Here is an 18202-nt window from a genome sequence, read left to right as displayed (position 1 = left end):
ATAAGTTTGCCTATTAGACACAGGAAAAACCAGCTCCTGGCACATAGTTTTCCGGGAACATGTATGCATCCTCCCTACCGGCCGAGGAAAGCCAACAGAAAACAAAACGAGAAGAAAAAATATATATCATTCAATTAAGACATTCAGCGAAACAAAACAAGAAAAGAAATACAAACAAAATCAAGACCGAGAAATTAATCAGAGCAGGATTTCTCTTTGGGCTTCGGGAAAAAAGGGGGGAGAGGAAATGTGCAATATGCAGGGAAGGAGGATGGAGAGCGGAAGAGAAGGAGAGAAAGCGAGCGGCCGACTCCCTGCTGATTGTGTTTGTGGGACAGTGGCATCCGAGTGGGGCCCAACGCGTGGGTCCGGGCCGCAGTGCCGTCCCTGCCGGCTCGCTGAAAGACGCAGAGCAAAATAACCTTTTTTCTTTGCTTGATTAAAGGCGGAACGGCTAAGGGTGGGAGGGATGGGGACAGACACGCACACGCAGGCACAAACAGCGGCGAGCGGGGACAGACATGAGGGGAGTGCACAGACGAGGCAGATCCGAGATAGCGGCTCTCCTCTGCTGGGGTGATACAGATGCACTCTGCTCACACACGCAATGACCAGTCCACTCAGACAAAGGAGACTGAAAAACACATTTAATGTAAATTTCTTCCCCCATAGGAAAACAGTTCACAATACAGGACCTTCTCACGTGTAAAAATGGAACATCAAAAGTCGCAAAACTGCACTGCATTTAAATAATTATTTAAAAAAAAGATTAAAAAAAGCATCTCCAGTCTCAATGGTAACTAAAAACATCAATTCACTTCTACATTAAACTTACCCAAATAAAAGTCCCTTGAAAGGAATTCAATCACAGTAAGAATAATCACAGTTTATTTCTGATTAGAAGAAACCCTCTTTTGTGCAAGAAGTCAACTAAACTTGTATTTTAGCATTTACCTTTATGAGGGTGGAATGAGGGCATGTCTATAATGATATCCCAATTTAGTGATGTGAACAGTTGATGTTACTGAAGGTTTGAGCAAACTAACGTGTGGATAAAATACTGCCCTCTACTGGAAACCAGAGGTAGAGGATTCAGTCCAAGGCAAGTATGGCATCGCTATTGTTCATAAAACATCTATAGCAGATGAGAAAGACGCAAGGAGATTCAACATACATTCAAAAGCATGTAAACTGAAAAAGTCATTATGGTCATATATACTTTCGGCAAAACAAGGCTTACAATTCTCCTATAGAGACTTCCAGCTAGCCGAATCCTTGCTCTTTGACTAAACCCTAATAAATTCAAATGCCAGAACACTGGCAATTAACATCCACATAGACTGACAAGCTATATTGGTCTAAGTAGTATTACCTTTTCCTCTCATTCCTCCCTAAAACTCAAGCTCAGGAGGCTTCAATAAGACACTTGTTTACACCCGTTTCTTTTTGGTTATGCCACATCCTGGAAAAACAAAAATCTTACTGCACACTAACATATAAATTAAAAACATTCATCTAAACAATGACACAAGCAACACTCATGCGCATGAGCACACGGACAGAGGACGCTGGAGACGCACTGCATTACTGAAGTCTCCATCAATTTCAGGACAGTAACCAAAGATAAATCTAACAATCACAGGGACTGCCCAACCCCCAAACCTAGTCTGAGTTTATTGCACTTTGGTGTCTCTCTCTCTCTCACACACACACACACACACACACACACACACACACACACACAGTAAACAGTTTAGTTATACTTGGTCTCGGACTGTTGGCCACCCATAGCCAATAGTACTCTTTCCCATCACTGGCTTTCCAGTGGTTGCACCATGGCAACATGTGTTTAATCAGTGCCCATGTAAAACTAATGCAACAGTACAGACACAGACAACAATGACCATAATACATGTTCAAATGTGCACTGGAATATACATATAGATGTAGCTCTCTGCATGACCATGTTACACTGAGCTTCTCTCTCCTTTCAAAAGCCTATAAATATATTTTTCCCGCATTGTGGTCATCTTCCTCAGTCTCAATGGCAATATGAACAGAAAGAGAGGAAACCAGCTTCACACGATGAAAAAGGTTAGAGGATAAAAACATGGCTACAAAAAAAAAATTTAATTAATTATTTCACAGGGGGGGCCTGAGGGTAATGAGTGAGAGACCACTTCATAGACAGGAAGTGTCTAAATGTTAACCTTCCTCCCAAAGCAAGAATAGAATCCAGCTTGATCCAGGAAAAGGAAATCGTGTCACAGCCATGACGTGGTTCTCTGAAAAGACTGGATGAGTTTGAATCAGAATTTCCCTTTCTGTGCTCAGTGTTGAACGGGCAGAAATCACCTCTGCCAGGAATCGTGCTGAATAGGCTTCTGGGTTTCAGTACAGGCTGAACCCAAACAGACAGAGGGGTGGTGCGGACGGCTGCAGTCTTCTCACGACAGCTCGAAACTCGATCTCGCAGGAGTGGATACGCACGCACCCCTGACTTCTCCAGGGCCTCACAGTGCCGGCTGCAAGGCACCACGTGTCCCTGTTTGTGCAGCTGACGCGCACGTTAACAGCCAGTCTCACAGACCGGGCCGCCGCCGCTACTCTCGTCCACTGGAAAGATGCCAGTGAGGCCTCGATGATGCTCCGACACGACGGATCACTGGATCTTGGACAATCCGCTGGTGACGAGGAGCTTGAAGGGGACTGTGGAGCGGGACACCGTCAAGGGCAGTTTCTGAAGCTTGTGGAGACCTGTGGATGGAAGGGTCATCTTGGTGTAAAACTTGGGAAGAAGCTTGGGGGTGGTGGGAGGGGAAGAAAATCAGAGCGTGTGCCAAGGGCCACGACGAGAACCAGCGAGGCCCGGGGACCTGCAGCCGTGCTCAAGCGGAGCCGTGTTTGTGTTAGGTGGGGAGCGAGAGGGCGTCTTTTCAAGGGGCTCAATAGCTTGGCCTGCTTCCACCGAGAGGCCCCCCTACACCCTCCTGTCCCCACCACCCCCACCTTCCTGAAAGAATTGTACACTTTCTATCTGAGGAAAGAGTCCAGCCCACAGGGAAACGCAGCCTGTATGGGGAACACCTCTGGCACGCAGCGGCGTCCGAGAGCACGAGAAAGAAGGCTAATTCTCACGTGGGGGTTATGCACCCGTTCACTGCGGTCACAGCCCCCCCCCAGAAGACATTTTAAAAAGCACTGATCTGCCTGACACACTGAGGCCCACTGAACGCTGTGAGCGTGAGATTTAGAATGACGCCCTTCCCACAAGCCATGACTAAACTGGGGCCCAAGGGCAGAGCTGCGACTGTTAACCACAGAAGACATTTTAGAAACTCACCAAAGGCCCGAATGAGCTCCCTCTGCACGGCCCAGGTTACTGTGTTGATGAGGGAGGCGGAGGTCAGCCCCGCAAACAGCATGTTGTACAAGAACACGATGTAGAAGTTTCCTAGCCAGTTATAGCGTCCAAAGTCCCCCAGCAGGTCAAACCGTGTGATTCCTGAGAAGCCATGGCAGAAAGAAGAAAAACAGCAGAGGAACATTTTGATTTTACAGTATAATGCTGTCCACGCACTAAACTTGAGTGTCATTAGGCCATTGGCCATCTATGTGTTGAGGGCTTTTGTACGTCTGACAGTGACATCTACTGGAGAACAGTGATATTGCAGTCTGTTAAAGCCCCTATACATCATCGCAAGGAACACACACACACACACACACACACACACACACACACACACACACACACACACACACACACACACACACACACACACACACACACACACACACACACACACACACACACACGACTCACCCAGAGTCCGGGAGAAGACTGGCAGTGCTGAGCTGAGAACTAGCAGGGACACGCAGTTCCCGATGATCTGAGGGCAGAGAACCGGACCCTTTTAGGGCTCTTGCTACACCTGCCTGTCATGTAGCCCCACCCCCCGAGCGGCTGTAAGACGCACCTGCGTCAGAGTGGTGTCCTGAGCGTGGGGGAGGAGTCCCGTGAAGAGGGGGGAGCTATAAAAGCCCACCACCGACGACAACATCAGATACCTGAGCCGCTGTGTCAAGGACAAGACGCAGCACATGGGACGGATCGCCGAGTGGGACAAAAATGACGATAGACCTACACAGCCAGTACCATGTTGTGTGACGAGTCACAAAGGATACAGGATGAGGACAGCCTGAACTGTGGCTCCCAGAGAGCCAAACATGGAGAAGGAAGCTGCTCCCAGGAGGGGGTCCTGGCGGAGGCGAAAACAAAAGCCTTTGGTCAAACTGCATGCCTGTTTAAAAATCCTAAAATTGGTCAAAATGGCTACAATAAGCAGCGTGGCTTGCAGGCCAGTGCGGGGTCACTGACCTCCATTCCTCTGGGCATGGCAGACTCGTCGAAGAGCAGCTCCAACACGTGGAAACTAACCATCAGCACACACACGACCTGGGCAGACAGGCAGCAGGATGGCGTCAGACTGAGGACCTCGCCTCAACGGCAGCCTGCATGCTAGAGGCCCGGCGGCGCCACCTTACCGTGAGAGCCAGCAACAGCAGCATGGCCAGAGGGTAACCCAAGTTACGCTGCCATGGCGATGCACGCCGTCGCATTTCTGTAGGTTAAAAGCAGGCCATATAAACAAACTGCAACATACAAACAAACAAAACCCCACACAGACATTTTGGGTCTCTCAGCCATCCTTACCCAGAGCGACACGCCTAGAGCGGGTGCTAAACAGCTCCTTTCTCACAGCCTCCACCTTCAGCGCCATCCAGGTCGAGCTGGGGCTGTCTGCAGTGACACACAAACATCAGTCTCATCCTAATGTGCCATCGGCAATCTGAAAGATCCATTTAGCGGCCTGTCGCTCACACTTACTGGAGAGCTTTCTGGAGAGAGAGGCCTCTTCCAGCCAAGCACAGTTCATAGTATCCTCCACATCCTCTAGGAGCTGAGAGAGCGACACAGAGAAAGCATTAGATGCTTGCAGCCTCTGCACGGGTAAAGCTCACAGCTGTGAGGCAAGGTTATTATACCTAATGAAAACTGAAACTATAAGACGACATTTTCGTAAATAAAAGTACAAAAATAAATTTTTTTTTAACAAAAAGTAAATACTGCTTGCAAAACTAACTATAAATAAAAACAAAATATAATGTATTTTAATCTTTATATGCTAACAACTTTATTTGTGGTATACAGGTGAAAATGCAAGGTATTTTCTTATCATAGCAGCGCAAATGCACATAAAATAAGTACGCATTTGCGCTTTTACAAACAATCGATTGTCGCACGTATTCATGTGCATCCCTGGTCAAATACTTTGTTACCATTTTCACATACTATTTAGCTATAGTAATGATTTGCTTTGTTTAATAACCATTTCATAATACCTAGAACATGTTTTGACGACATAAGTGCATAATGTGAATTGTGTGTCCACTCGTGTAGGATTCTCTGAAGATCAGACACATGAAATAGCGCTACAATTTTCAATCTATCCCTAGAAATAAATCACTAAACCTTAAATGGAAACTGAAATATATAAAAACTAAGTATAAATATTGCTTACTAAAGATATATTTAAAATATAATGAACAAATGAATAAAATAAAACTAGTGAAAACAAATTAATCTAGGAATATTAGAAAAAAATGTAATATAAAATAAAAATGAAAAGCACAATAAACTGGCGGTAGCTTACTCGTGGTTTGACCAGTAGGCTTCCAGTGACGCTGAACATGCGGGACAGTCCGAAGGGGGTGCACACTGCAGGGAAGGGGGTGCAGAAGGGGACAGAGTGATGACACAGCAGTCAGGGTGCGTCCCGGCAGTGCTAGGGAGCCGGGGGGTGTACTTACAGAGTAGCAGCAGGACCCCACACAGCGAGATGCCTGAATACAGGTATGGCAGGTAATACTCCCACAGGTCTGAGAGAGAGAGGGGGGGGGGGGGGAGAGCAGTCTTACTGGAAAAAGTGAGTGTCATTTCAGCCAAATGTCAACAGGTGGTGCTGTTTTCGCACAGGACTAGGTCACTTTACAGTTTACATTTTTACACATTTACCTGATGCTTATAGCAACTTACAGTAGAGGGAAGCGCTATAATTTGTGCTACGTGAGAATTGAATCCATGACCTTTGCGTTGTTAGTGTCGTTTTCTACTTGTTGAGCTACAGGAAAGTGGAGCGTGACTCACCGTACAGACTCTCCCGGGCCGCATCTTGGTGTAGGAGGGCCGTGGCCACCCACACCATGCCGAGCACCAGCAGCGTGAGCAGAAGCAGCACCACAGCCGTCTCGTAGACCCGCGCCATCACGCCCTGCGGGCACAAAAGGGCAGGCGGAGTCAAGCACGCAAGTCCCCACGCAGAACCGCCAGGCAGAAAGGCAGGAATGTCCAGCGTGCGGTTGCGCTGTACCTTCTTGGAGCCAACGAAGCCTTCGGACTCGGTGAAGAAGTAGGCAAAGGGCATGAGGACCACCAAGGAGAGGTTAGAGAAGAGGAAGACGAGATTCCACAGCCCTGGGAGGGGAGCACGTGCGTTAAACTCAAAGTGTGAGAGAGGGTCTGAAAGAAGCGCTCACACATCGTTTTCCATTTCATGAAAATGAAAAGCAGAGCTGCGCTCATAACAGCGGCCAAGAAAGCAGGAAGCCTGCTTCAGGAGCGCATTATGAGGCTGTGCCTCAGTGACATCACACCCTCAATCCCGCTCTCAAGACTCCCGAAGTGAACGGCAGATATTTCATGTCGACGTGCAAAAAAATAAATAAACAGGAAGTAAGTTGTAGAGGCAAGGAGTTCCTCAGGGAGAGCAGAGAGACCCCTAACAGCAACCTCAACCCCACAGACACTGGTAAGGAGGGTCCTTCATCACACCCTGATAGGAAAGCTCTTCAGGCACCATGATAGTCTGGGTGGCAGGTAAGGAGGCCAGAGCTGCTCGGCTAGCCTGCTAGGCCGTGGGTCTCAGGGTGGGGCGGCGAGGGGTGGATTACCGTGGATGAGGGAGCCGTTCAGCCACTGCATGTAGTAGCTGTGCGGAAAGGAGAGCAGGACCTCATTGGACAGGATGGACAGGGGCAGCAGGAGGACGGCCCCCACGGCGACGGAGAGTGTGAAGGTGCACAGCCAAAGCCTGGGGGAGGGATGAGAAAGGAGGGAGGGGCAGAGAGGCAGTGAATTATCAGGGAGGGACTGAAACGTTAGCATGTTGAAATGGGTGTACAAAACAGGTGACTATCTGTGAAGTTAGAGAGGTATGTGTGTGTCGGGGGGGGGGGGGGGGGAGTAGGTGCCACTGTGGAGGGACAAAGGGCAACAAAATAGGACAGAGAGGCTCATGCAGCTGCAGACAGACAGGGCATCATTTCAATAGCACGCGGATGAACAATTACAATTAAAGACGCCTGTGAATACACACGTGCTCCAAGAGCAGCTCGGTCTGACCCTAACTTACACCGTGGAGAGTAATAAACTGAAATATACGAGCAGATGGGGGGGGGGGGTGTCTTAGGAAATCAGAATCTACTTACGCAATCCTGTTCACCATGGCATCTTCACTGTCATCTGAAACAGCAACAGATGGGCATCAATTGGCGACAGCCACAAGTTTGCTGGGCTCAGCCCACCAATCGGCAGCCAGCTGTATTAGTCATGACACGCACTGCTCACATACCAGCGTTTAAGATAAATAAAATTGACAGTAGCTCCGTTCTGGTATATGCACACATAGCCAAGAAAATATCCAGCCTCTAAGACAGTACACAAAACATGTCAAGTGTAAGATTTAGGGACCTATGACACAGCAGAAAGACATGTGCTTTACGAGTTTGTAATATAAGATTTAGAGCGAGCTGACAGAGGTAAATGCCGTGATCGAAAAGTGGGAGCAGGCAGTGGGAAGGCAAACGACGGAAAACAAATCAATCTTTCTCCGTGTTGTCAAGCAGACACAGATCAGCTTGGCTCAGGCTGCGAGTCACAAAACGTTCCCGTGGGTAAACAGGAGCGTTTAGCCCGCATGCTCAGAATACCTGTGGGCATGACGAGAGCTCTGGGGGCACTGTGCCAAGCCCTCTGTGCCCTCCCGCATCCAACTCCTGCCCCAGTATGTTAATGGTCACTTCTGCCGCTTCGTTTGCACATTCTGCGCTCACTCACTGTGATCCCCGGCAAACAGACTTCCATTACTCTTGAGTAAGCATTTTAATTATAGCAAATATTATAATAAAAATGTTCTATTATAGGAAAAAAAATTCACACACAGTAAGAAGAAAATTTAATCGATTTACTTTTCAAAACCTTGATTGAGTGAAAGCTTTTATTCAGAATGCATTTTTTTTACTTAAAAAAAACAATAGTTTAACAGTATAACAGGCATATTATCCTAAGAAATGTGTATTTTTCCAATAACACCAGAAAAGCTGGAGATTGAGGCAGTAAATAAGTCATCATCCAGACACCAAAATGTTGACCTAATCTAAAAGCTCAAAATAATGACCATAATTGAAAAAGTAATGACTTTGAATGAATTTGTCTGCATTTCCGAAAAAATAAATATGGCTGAAGCGCATAATTATGTATTTTTCTCCAAATCATTTTGTTTATAATACCCATTTTAAAAATGCAATAACCTTAAGAGGTTCTATGCTGACATATAAAAGAAGGTCTACAATGCAATTTGTTTTGTTAGCTCTATAAAATGAAAGCTTTTTGTCTTGCCACAGACAATAGATCATTTTAAATTATTACCCCTAAACAGACTCCTTCCATTCCTTGCAGATGAAACACTCCCAGTACTTCATCATAAAAATGACACGCCAGTTATTGTCTATTGAATATAGTGACTAATTACAAAAAGCAATTATTCACCAGTGTCCTGACCCAGATAATTAACGGATACCTGGCATTATGAGGTATCATAGTGATCTGAACTGAAAATACAGTTGGTGGGGAGGTCATCTTCAGTCACTTTACTGTATTCTATTCAATTCTCAGAGGTTCAGGTCTAGAAAGTACAAATCCAGACCAAGACTTTGTTTCAACCAACCAACTGAGTACTCGATGAATGTGACTCTTTATGCTAAACTGGTTGGTTGAAACAAGTTCTTGGTTTGAATGTGCACTTTCTGAACCTAAACTTTCCACCTCTGTCAATTCTCTTCTAAATTCTGCTCATTTTGTGAGGTGGGGGAAGTCTTCAAACACTGTGTAGTGACTGTTTGAGTGAACGATCCTGCGACGGCTGCAACTTGGGCAGAAAGCTCTGCTCACTTACTCGTTTCACTAATTTGTAGCACTGCTACATTTCAAAGAAGTTACTACTACAGATCCAGGACAATCACAGATGAGTGGAGGGGGGGGGGGGTTGACATGGCTCACTGAAACACCTACTGAAAACCCAATCAACAGCCTTAAAATAGCACGAGCTGAAAACAACCCGATAAAAAAATGCAAAAAAGCACGCAGGGTCTCAGTGGGCCGGCAGGCGTGGGAACACAAACACCACACTCCCACCTACTCCAAATGGTGTTCCAGCCCCCAGCCTGTGCTCATCGCACCCATGACACAAATATGACGCAGCTAAGAGGCACAGGGCTGAGCAGAAAGGGTCCCAGGGGCGGGGATACTCACCCACCACAAACTCCGCGCTCTTCTTGAAGTGTGTGATGATAAGGTGGGAGACGATGTAGAGGCAGACGAAGAGCAGGATGCAAATCTGGTGGGGGTGCAGAATAAAGCTACATTAACACAGCGGACAACAGTCATAACTCACTACCTCTCCTCCAACAGAGCACCTGTACCTGCCACAGGTGCCCAGGTAATGGCAGCCACTTCTCCCAACGGCCCTAACCACGGAGGACAAGGGGATCGCCTAAAATGGCACTCTAGAGGGGATTGGCTCCGCCCTGTTGCTGCAGCCACACGACAGCAACCCCTGCTGAGCCAGACAGGTCTAAGCGTGCATGTGTCAGAGAAGATCGAACCCAGGTTGATGGCTGTCGAGGGCAGGGCCACACAGAGCACCTGAGACAGATCTTCTGAGATCCTGCTTTCACTGCCTTCATGCCTCACTGACCTAAATATGCCAGTATGCATCTAAGACATGACCGACACTAAGCTTAAGAAGTAAGAATTAAAGTATTCATGAGCCACCTGCCCTTCAAACTCCTACTGACAAATGGCAGCATGTGTGTCAGAACAAGCAATTATAAAAGGAAACAGAAATGACAAAGATGGTGGTGGGACTGGGGGGGAGCAGATTATCCATTTATCCTAGAAAATAAAAATACAGGTGGAGGCAGGAGTCGCGACGATAACAGACTTTACAATGTGTCTCCGGGAACTTAAGCAAAACCTAAATTTTAAGCTTGGAATTTATTATTTTGCGAAGATGGAAGGAGACAAAGAGACATTTAAGGTGCTTAGGAGAAATATTCCTGTTGTACATTGTTTTCCATTTGCTGTTCTTTTGAATTTAACTTTAAGGGGAGCCAGTTTACTGGATGCAATTAATGTAAAGCACTAAAGCACAAAGACTCAACACACAGAGGAAGGGGGCTGCTTTGTCAGTAACTTCCTTTGTTCCATTTTTTTAATTATTTTTTATTTTTAAATCAAGAACAAAATGTTTAAATACATTTCCCAGTGTTGTTATATTTGAAAACTTTTGTTTTAATGCTGTGGCGACAATATTCAATATGCCTTCATATTAGGGCTGTCCGATATGACCAAAATCTCATATACAGATACAAGTGATCTCATATTCAGATACAATATCTATATCATGTATCAAGATAAGAAGAAATTACATTATATTACACACGTCATACTTGTGGGTTTTTTTTCTATAGATCAACCTTGGTATGAATCACACAAAGAGAGACAAACAGGAGGCAAGTCAAAAATGTAACATGATCCACATAGACAGGAAGTGATCCACAAATATGCAAGACTATTTTCACATGTAGAAAATGGTCCATATATTTGTAGATATGAATAAATAAAAATACATATTTGTGGATAGTGATGCCTTTGATTTTTTTCCTACAGATCAGCTGCAGTATACGGAACCCCCACGAGGTCAGGGTGTGGAAATATTTTTCGAAATTTGTAATTTGTAAAGTTTCGTAATACTTTTCCATTACTAATAACTGTACTGTGTCCGTTTGAAGTACAAAAGTGACTAAAGACAGCTAAGCTATTCAACGTGAAGTGCACACACAAACATTGAATTATTAAGTTAAAACTCGCCCGTAAAGAAATCTGGAAAACCAAGGGGTGTCGCTTGCTTTTGCTGAAAGATATAACAGCCGGAAAACTGAATGTAAAAAGAGAATGTAAAGTAAATTTTATTGCGTCGTCATAGTTAAGGTTTAAACCCACGGCCGAACCCACGTTCAGGGTCCCTGGTACTCTTGCTTGATGATGTATGTGGGAATATGAGGATCTATACTGAAATATTCCAGAGACCCGTTTGGGTTTAATCCTTAACTCCAACACTGCGGTAAAGTTTGCAAATAGGAGGGAAGTCACACATGTGCAAAACACAAATGTGGAAAACACGTTTCATGTGTATAAATTACTCCGTATTTTTGTGCACGTGATTTTACACACCAATTTAAAAATACATATTTGTGGATAGTTAAATATTTGTGGATCAGGTACATATTTGTGGATTGACTTCTGTGGGTTATCAAGTGCAATAAAAAAAACAAAAAACTTCCAAACAAGTGCCGCATTCCATGGGGTGGCATGTAACGTTGCATGCCATCATCCAAATAACAAAGCATTGCCGGTAAAGATGTATTTATGACACTAAGAAATAAATCATAGAGCTTAACTTGAAACGACAGATTTCTTTATTTCGTCACCCGATATGTATCGTCATATCGCACAGTCCTACTTCATACTGCTGGCAAACTAAAGCTTTTAGAGAAAAACCACAAGGCGACCTTGTGGACCGAAATACAAAAGAAATATATAAAAAGACAGTTCCGGTATCTCATGTAGTAGTCTTCAGCTGTGACAGTACTATTGCGGTTCCACTATTCTGTCAGCTGTTCCTCACTGAATTTCAGCACTGAAGCATCAGCAAATGCCCGGATGAGGGGTTACTTCCTTCCACCTTCTGCCCTCCTGCAGTCTTTCTGGCGGGAGACAAATCGATTCTTGTATCCACAGTCACATCGCCCAGCTGATGGATATCTGCAGGTCACTTAACAAGCACTAAAGGCCACGGAACACCGTCACCATGTCTCTATGGCGACGGACAGTGACTGGCACAATTCGACACATGCGTGTGCCCTCCAGCAACCCCCTGCCCCCTGAAACCTCAGTCCCACCTCCCTCTGCCTCAGTTCGTCACAGCCATGGTTTGCTTAATGGCTTTCCTTGATTTTTTGTTATAACACATTTTTAAAATTATCAGTGCTGGGTCATTCCATTTTAATTCAACATATTTCCAAAGACGTTTTTGCATAACAGCTTGTCCAATTCAGGACTGGGGGGTCCAGAGCTTATACTGGAACGTAAGGGCGAAAGGCAGGGAATAACCCAGGATGCGGTGTCAGCACATCACAGGTCACACACACCCTTCACACCTACAGACAGTTTGCTCACTCCAATTCAATTAACCTCTGCATGTTTTTCGATGGGGGGGGGGGGGGGGGGGCAGAAAACCTGAAAAAAAAATCCCATACCAACATAGGGAGAATTTGTGAACTCCACACACGTGGAGCCATGGAGGAAACTCAAACCCCAACAGTGCTAACCACAACAGCACTCTATTTCATTGTTTAAAAAAAAAAAAACAACTTGTTAATCCATGCTCTTCCCAGGTTTTTAAATGAGTAAAAGTAGTTTAAAAAATGCATTTTGCAGGGTGAACTTTGACCTTAAAGGAATTTTGATTTTTCCATACCATGGAGAAGTACTTTTTTTGAGCTTCCCATTGAGCTGCAGCTGAGCCTCTGAATTATAGGACGTATTATTTTGCTACCCACTGTGTAGAAAAGGTGCTGTATGTCAAAGGAAAAATTTGAACTAAACAAGCAAATCGCACTGGAAGGTATGAGTAAGTCACATGGCAAATTTCATCAGATTCAAAAAGGGTGATGCAACAAAATTAAAAATGCTGCCATCGCTAATTACGTTAATTTTCATTGTACACCCATTACACAGACTCTGGTCCAATACAACCAGAAAGTTAAAGCCAGTAAAGCCAGGTAATACAGTAACTACGCTACACACATGTCCACCATAGTCGAGGACCATGCAAGCAGACAGTTCAGCTGTGCACAACCCAGGCAGCGGCACGTGAAGCCAGGACTTACTTCAGGGGTACTACAGCCGTACTACAGCCACGAACCTCCTACGTTTGGAACCTGCATTTCAAGTCAAGTTATTTTTTTCCACAGAAAAACACGCCAACAGCCTGCCACTCCTCCAACTCCACTTCTCAGACTCACCTGGATTACATTTGTAAAACTAACCCTAAAGGCCACCCAGCCATTGCACAATAAAAACGTGCTTCACTAAAATTACCTACTATGGGTGCAAAGAGCTCGTGCTACCTGACAGGTCTTTGCGATACCATCCCGAAATCTGACAGCAGATAAAAGCCTACTCGATTTCTCTCTTTGAAAACAAGGGGGGGAGAAATACATTATATGCAGAAGGGAAACACACACAAGTATGGTCCAGACCAGGCTTGGGAAGGAAGAATGGAAAAGGCTGCCTCACAGGATACTGGCAGTCGCCTCTGGGCTTGAACGAGCTTGTCGAAAACAATAGACCTGAACAGCACCTCAAGACCTGGCAGCCGTTTGAGCAGATCACGCTTCCTGAGTTCCTGTAGGGCTGAAAACACGGCATCGAGTTCACAAGAGGCGCACGGCAGACGCCGGGGTCGTGCAGCTCGAGAGCCATTCAGCAACTCGCCCTTAAAAACTGTGTGCGCCAAAAGAACACTTCACTGCTTTGGCACCCCCCCCATTCCATCGGTAAAAGCTGCTCATTTAAACACCCCAGGGTTTATTACTTTGGTCTGTCCCAGCAGCACTCAGGAGAATAACAACAAAGAAACATAAGGGATCAGGGAACAGCTGGCAAATAAGAAAAACATCAAATACACGTGAGCACCCACGGCCCCCTTCCTGCAGAGGGGCAGATGTGTTGCTGACCTAGTTTACCAGCAGTGGGGCCAGATTCTACACTCAGATCCAGGTACATCCAGGAAACGTGAACTAGGACCTGCAATTTGGCCAGTATAGGATTCTCCTTTTTCCATATAGATAGAGCTGCGTGCCAAAGCACCAAGCAGGAGGTTTTGACCGGTTTTAGTTAAAAGTAGGTTTGGTGCCCGCAAATGCACTGTGGGGCCTAACATCCTACTCAAAGCAGCAGTCCTGGGGAGGTCTAGAAAACAGAATCGCTGCCAAATAGAATGCGCTTTCCATGTTTATACACCCTTTCAGCAGGACACAGGGTTTACATGCTGTAGAACTAGTGGGAATCTTAAAGGCACAGCACGCGCCTCTGTCTGAATGCATCTGCTGCTCTTCTTTTCCGACGCTTGTGTAAAAAATACTGGGACTGGTTAGCAGCCATGTCCAGGAAGCTTTTTTTCCCCACCCATTCTTTACATTCGGTCCAGAGGAATGTTCGGCAATGGGAACAGCAACTGGCCGGTGATTTTACCCATGGCCAAATTCCAGACACAGTATTCAGAAATGAGGAAACGCAGTGGTAAAGAAGTTTCTTCAAAGGCTCGACTAGGTTTAGGATTTGCAGAGCAGAAGGGGTTTAGAAGAGCTCACATGGGCCATTGTGAATAGTTATTCGAGCAGATGGTGAATTGATGACTTGGACTTCGACAGAACAAACAATTCAGCTTCTTAATAAGACAGATCGAATTTGCTAGGTGATTACTGTGGCACATGGCTTCATGTGCAGTGGGCTTGTACTTTCTGTACTCTGGACTGATATGGAACACAGCCAGACCAGCACATTCACTGGAAAGAAATGCTGTGAAGCTACCATTCCCGTAAGATAAAATTTACCACTGCTAGGCTGGGAATTCGAGCAAGTTTAGTCAAAGGGTTGTTGGTGTATGACTAGTAGGCTTGGGCAATATGTAGAATTATGGTATAATCTGGTAATAATCCCAAAGGTATTATTTTTAATACCATCAAAAATACAGACGCTCCTCTTTTTATGCAAACATGGAGCTACATGCAGAAAGGCAGTTACATATTTTGTTTGCTTACATGTTACAGGTTTGCCCATAAGGATGTCCATTGCATTCATTTGATTTTCATTATACACAGAATATTTCTGAACATAATGTATGTGAATAAAGTTCTGAAACTAAGAACTTGCAGCTGTTTATTTTTTTACTGATGGAAAATACAAATATAAAATGAAATGAATTTATTACAACAAGGAAAATAGCCAACAGAAGAATAATTTGGAAGTTGAAAAGAAATTATAGTATACTAATATGTAAAGGACTAATAAGTGGCTTGTTTTAGATTCCGATTGCGTTCTCACTGGTCTAATCTTTGGCCTTGTAAAATCATACTGACCAATATTATCAGTCACCATCTCTTTGGCTCCAAATCTGTTTCAGTATTGGACATATCTGTCATATTACATAACTGTCCTGTTAAATGCTGAGTAAGTATACTGTCACTGCATGTCCCTGCAAAATACTGCTCTTAGTCACCTTGAAAATGAATTTACCTGACAAACTGGAGAAACACCTGTTACTTACAATCGTCTAAGCCAAAGCATTTTCGGTTGACACTAACTTAAAGGTTTCGCCTTCTACGGTTTCTGGTGGTAGTTATTTAATAAGTGTCTATTGCCCAGTAGCTTCAACTGTGTTTGATCTGGATAAAACAAAATTCTGGGAAGAAAAAAAAAATAGTACCTTTTTGGGCTTTCCAATATAAACTGAGCCATGTATGTGTAATATAAAAAATGGTTAAAGCTCATAAAAAAACACTCTGAATTGGATATTTTTGGTACCTGTGGTGTAGAACAGGCACTATCATCTCAAAAGGGATAATTAAAAAAAGCCAAAGAACATTTCATAAAAACCAAATATGCTTATGCAGAAACCTTTTTGGAAATTAGTTGAATTAAACATGGAATGATCCCACCACAATGATGGACTGCATTACTGCAAAGCCTAAGATGCATGTTATGTCTTCTAGCATCTTGAAGAGTTTAATATTTTATGCTGACCAGTTGTCTTCACTGAGTGCAGCAGCATTTTTGCATAAGTAATTTAAAAAAATAATACATTTTACATGGCTGCAAGTCAAACTTTGATTTTCCTTTGTGCAGTTTCTTCAAGTAAAAGAAACCCAATAACTAAATTAAAAGACATAGCAACTTTTAATTTGATCAGTGTGTTATGTCTACAATTTGCATTTAAAATTACCAGTCAGTAACTCTACAATGCCTGGCGGTATGCGAAAAATGCCATTGTTTGTCCTATGATATCCAATTACAAATTTACAATTGATTTATCGGCCATTCAATCAAGCTGATTAACCACAGTCTGCGACAGACTGTGTCAGATCAAATGAGAACTGCTGAGCTTTGCGAGGTTAAGGGTCTGTCCTATGGTGTTTCGTTGGAGAGCTTCTGCAGTCCAAAGTTCAGCAAAGCTGTAAATGTTCTCCACGTCACGGTGCCACAGGCCAGGATGGCGTACAGTCATGACCGACGCAACACCCACTGTGGACTGAGGCACGAAACAGACTACCAACCTGGCTCGTCATAAATGCTGTTAGTACTATTTACCCAGTGTTTTTAGGAGCAAATCAGGTCACATAATTTGGAAATGAGCCTATTCAAAGTGATTTCACCCATCAGCATCCAGGTTGCAAAGCCCTCTTCCACCATCTTCATTGCCCACAGAAATCAGGTTGTGTTGTGAAACACCAAAGCCCACTCAAACTACAGGTATACATTAAACACAGGATCATTAACTACTAGCACCCAACCCCCACTCCACCCTCCCAGGAGGTCTAATCAGTCCCCATATTTCCCAACCCTCTTCAGAATGGACCTTCCATCTCTAATGGCAAGTTATTACTATTAGACAGCAATTTCCTTAAGGACCCTCCATCAGTCCCGCTGCTGTTTAACGTTCCTGAATTTCTCTCTAAGGAATTACACACAAAAAAAAATGCTGTTTAACAAAATGACACGGAGTCTGTAAAAGCTGTTTGCCTGACGGCGTGCACATGGGTAGAGTAACTGCATCACTCCATAAACCAGTATTTGCAGTTTTTTTTTTTGTTTGCTTAGAGATGTGGCATAAAACAGAGACACCTATCAAAGCAGGTCTCAAACCCTTACCTTCAAAAAATAAGCGCAGAATTAACCGGCCAAAAACATTCGAAATAATGAAGCAGATATACATTATGGAAGCATGATTACTACCATCAACCTGGGTAACGTCATAACTGGTACTGTTACTAAAGTGCCCAAGAGTTAAGTTATAAGTGACTGGTTGTCCAAATCAGTACTAATTTAAGAAATTCACGCATCAATCACCGGCTGCGCAGTCAGTCAGTTTAACTGGTTTGATCACCAACAACAAAATCGCAACTTATAACAAAAGCGGCGTGACTAGTGAAAGTACTCATCCATCTACCATCTTAATGTTCGGGTTCTTCTCCACTAAACGCAAACATAAGGTGAAAAGAAAATTAACCGAGGTACCATTCTCACAGCGATCGTCAATGCGGTCGGGCAGCTAACTAGCTAACTCGCCCGTTCATAAGGACCCCATGTCTTGGCGTCGGTAAGGTGGACAGTAACGGTTACTTACGATGATCTCCCGGACTCGGTCGTGGAATATCTGCTCCCTGACCGACACGTCGTCTGCTTCCATCCTCGGACAATCATATCGTGTCGCGTCAAGAAGAGAGTGATTAAACAACAAGGGAGACGCGGATCAAAAGGCCACCCCGCTGTTCGCGCTGAAGCCAACGTGCTTCCAGCGGTTGTGGGGAGACTGAGGGTTTTCAAAAATGCTTCTCACAATATTACAGGCGGCGGGGGCGGGGCGAGGGCGGGGTTTGGGAAAGAGCTGGGCGTGGCATTATGTAAAGACTATGAGGGATAAAGGCGGCCACTCTGTGACGTACATCAATATTGGGTGTG

At 44.6% G+C, this 18202-nt stretch overlaps 1 protein-coding gene across 1 annotated transcript; it reads right to left on the bottom strand.

Annotated features, from left to right (window-relative positions):
• Positions 1–630: 630 nt before the first annotated feature.
• Positions 631–18065, bottom strand: lmbr1l (limb development membrane protein 1-like). The gene is made up of 17 exons (XM_023844501.2): positions 17868–18065; positions 9650–9734; positions 7549–7582; positions 7012–7151; positions 6432–6535; positions 6209–6332; positions 5872–5940; positions 5715–5779; positions 4889–4961; positions 4715–4801; positions 4546–4622; positions 4379–4456; positions 4186–4259; positions 3978–4068; positions 3824–3890; positions 3344–3505; positions 631–2757 (listed from the first exon to the last, which is right to left on the bottom strand). Exons 1-17 carry the CDS (start codon positions 17928–17930, stop codon positions 2663–2665), a joined length of 1488 nt encoding a protein of 495 aa, XP_023700269.1. The 5' UTR covers positions 17931–18065; the 3' UTR covers positions 631–2662.
• Positions 18066–18202: the final 137 nt, after the last annotated feature.

Source organism: Paramormyrops kingsleyae, chromosome 6 (genome assembly GCF_048594095.1).
Source record: "Paramormyrops kingsleyae isolate MSU_618 chromosome 6, PKINGS_0.4, whole genome shotgun sequence".
Classification (NCBI taxonomy): Eukaryota; Metazoa; Chordata; class Actinopteri; order Osteoglossiformes; family Mormyridae; genus Paramormyrops; species Paramormyrops kingsleyae.
The sequence above is the reverse complement of the archived record's forward strand: the minus strand, read 5'-3'. Positions and strand labels throughout refer to the sequence as shown.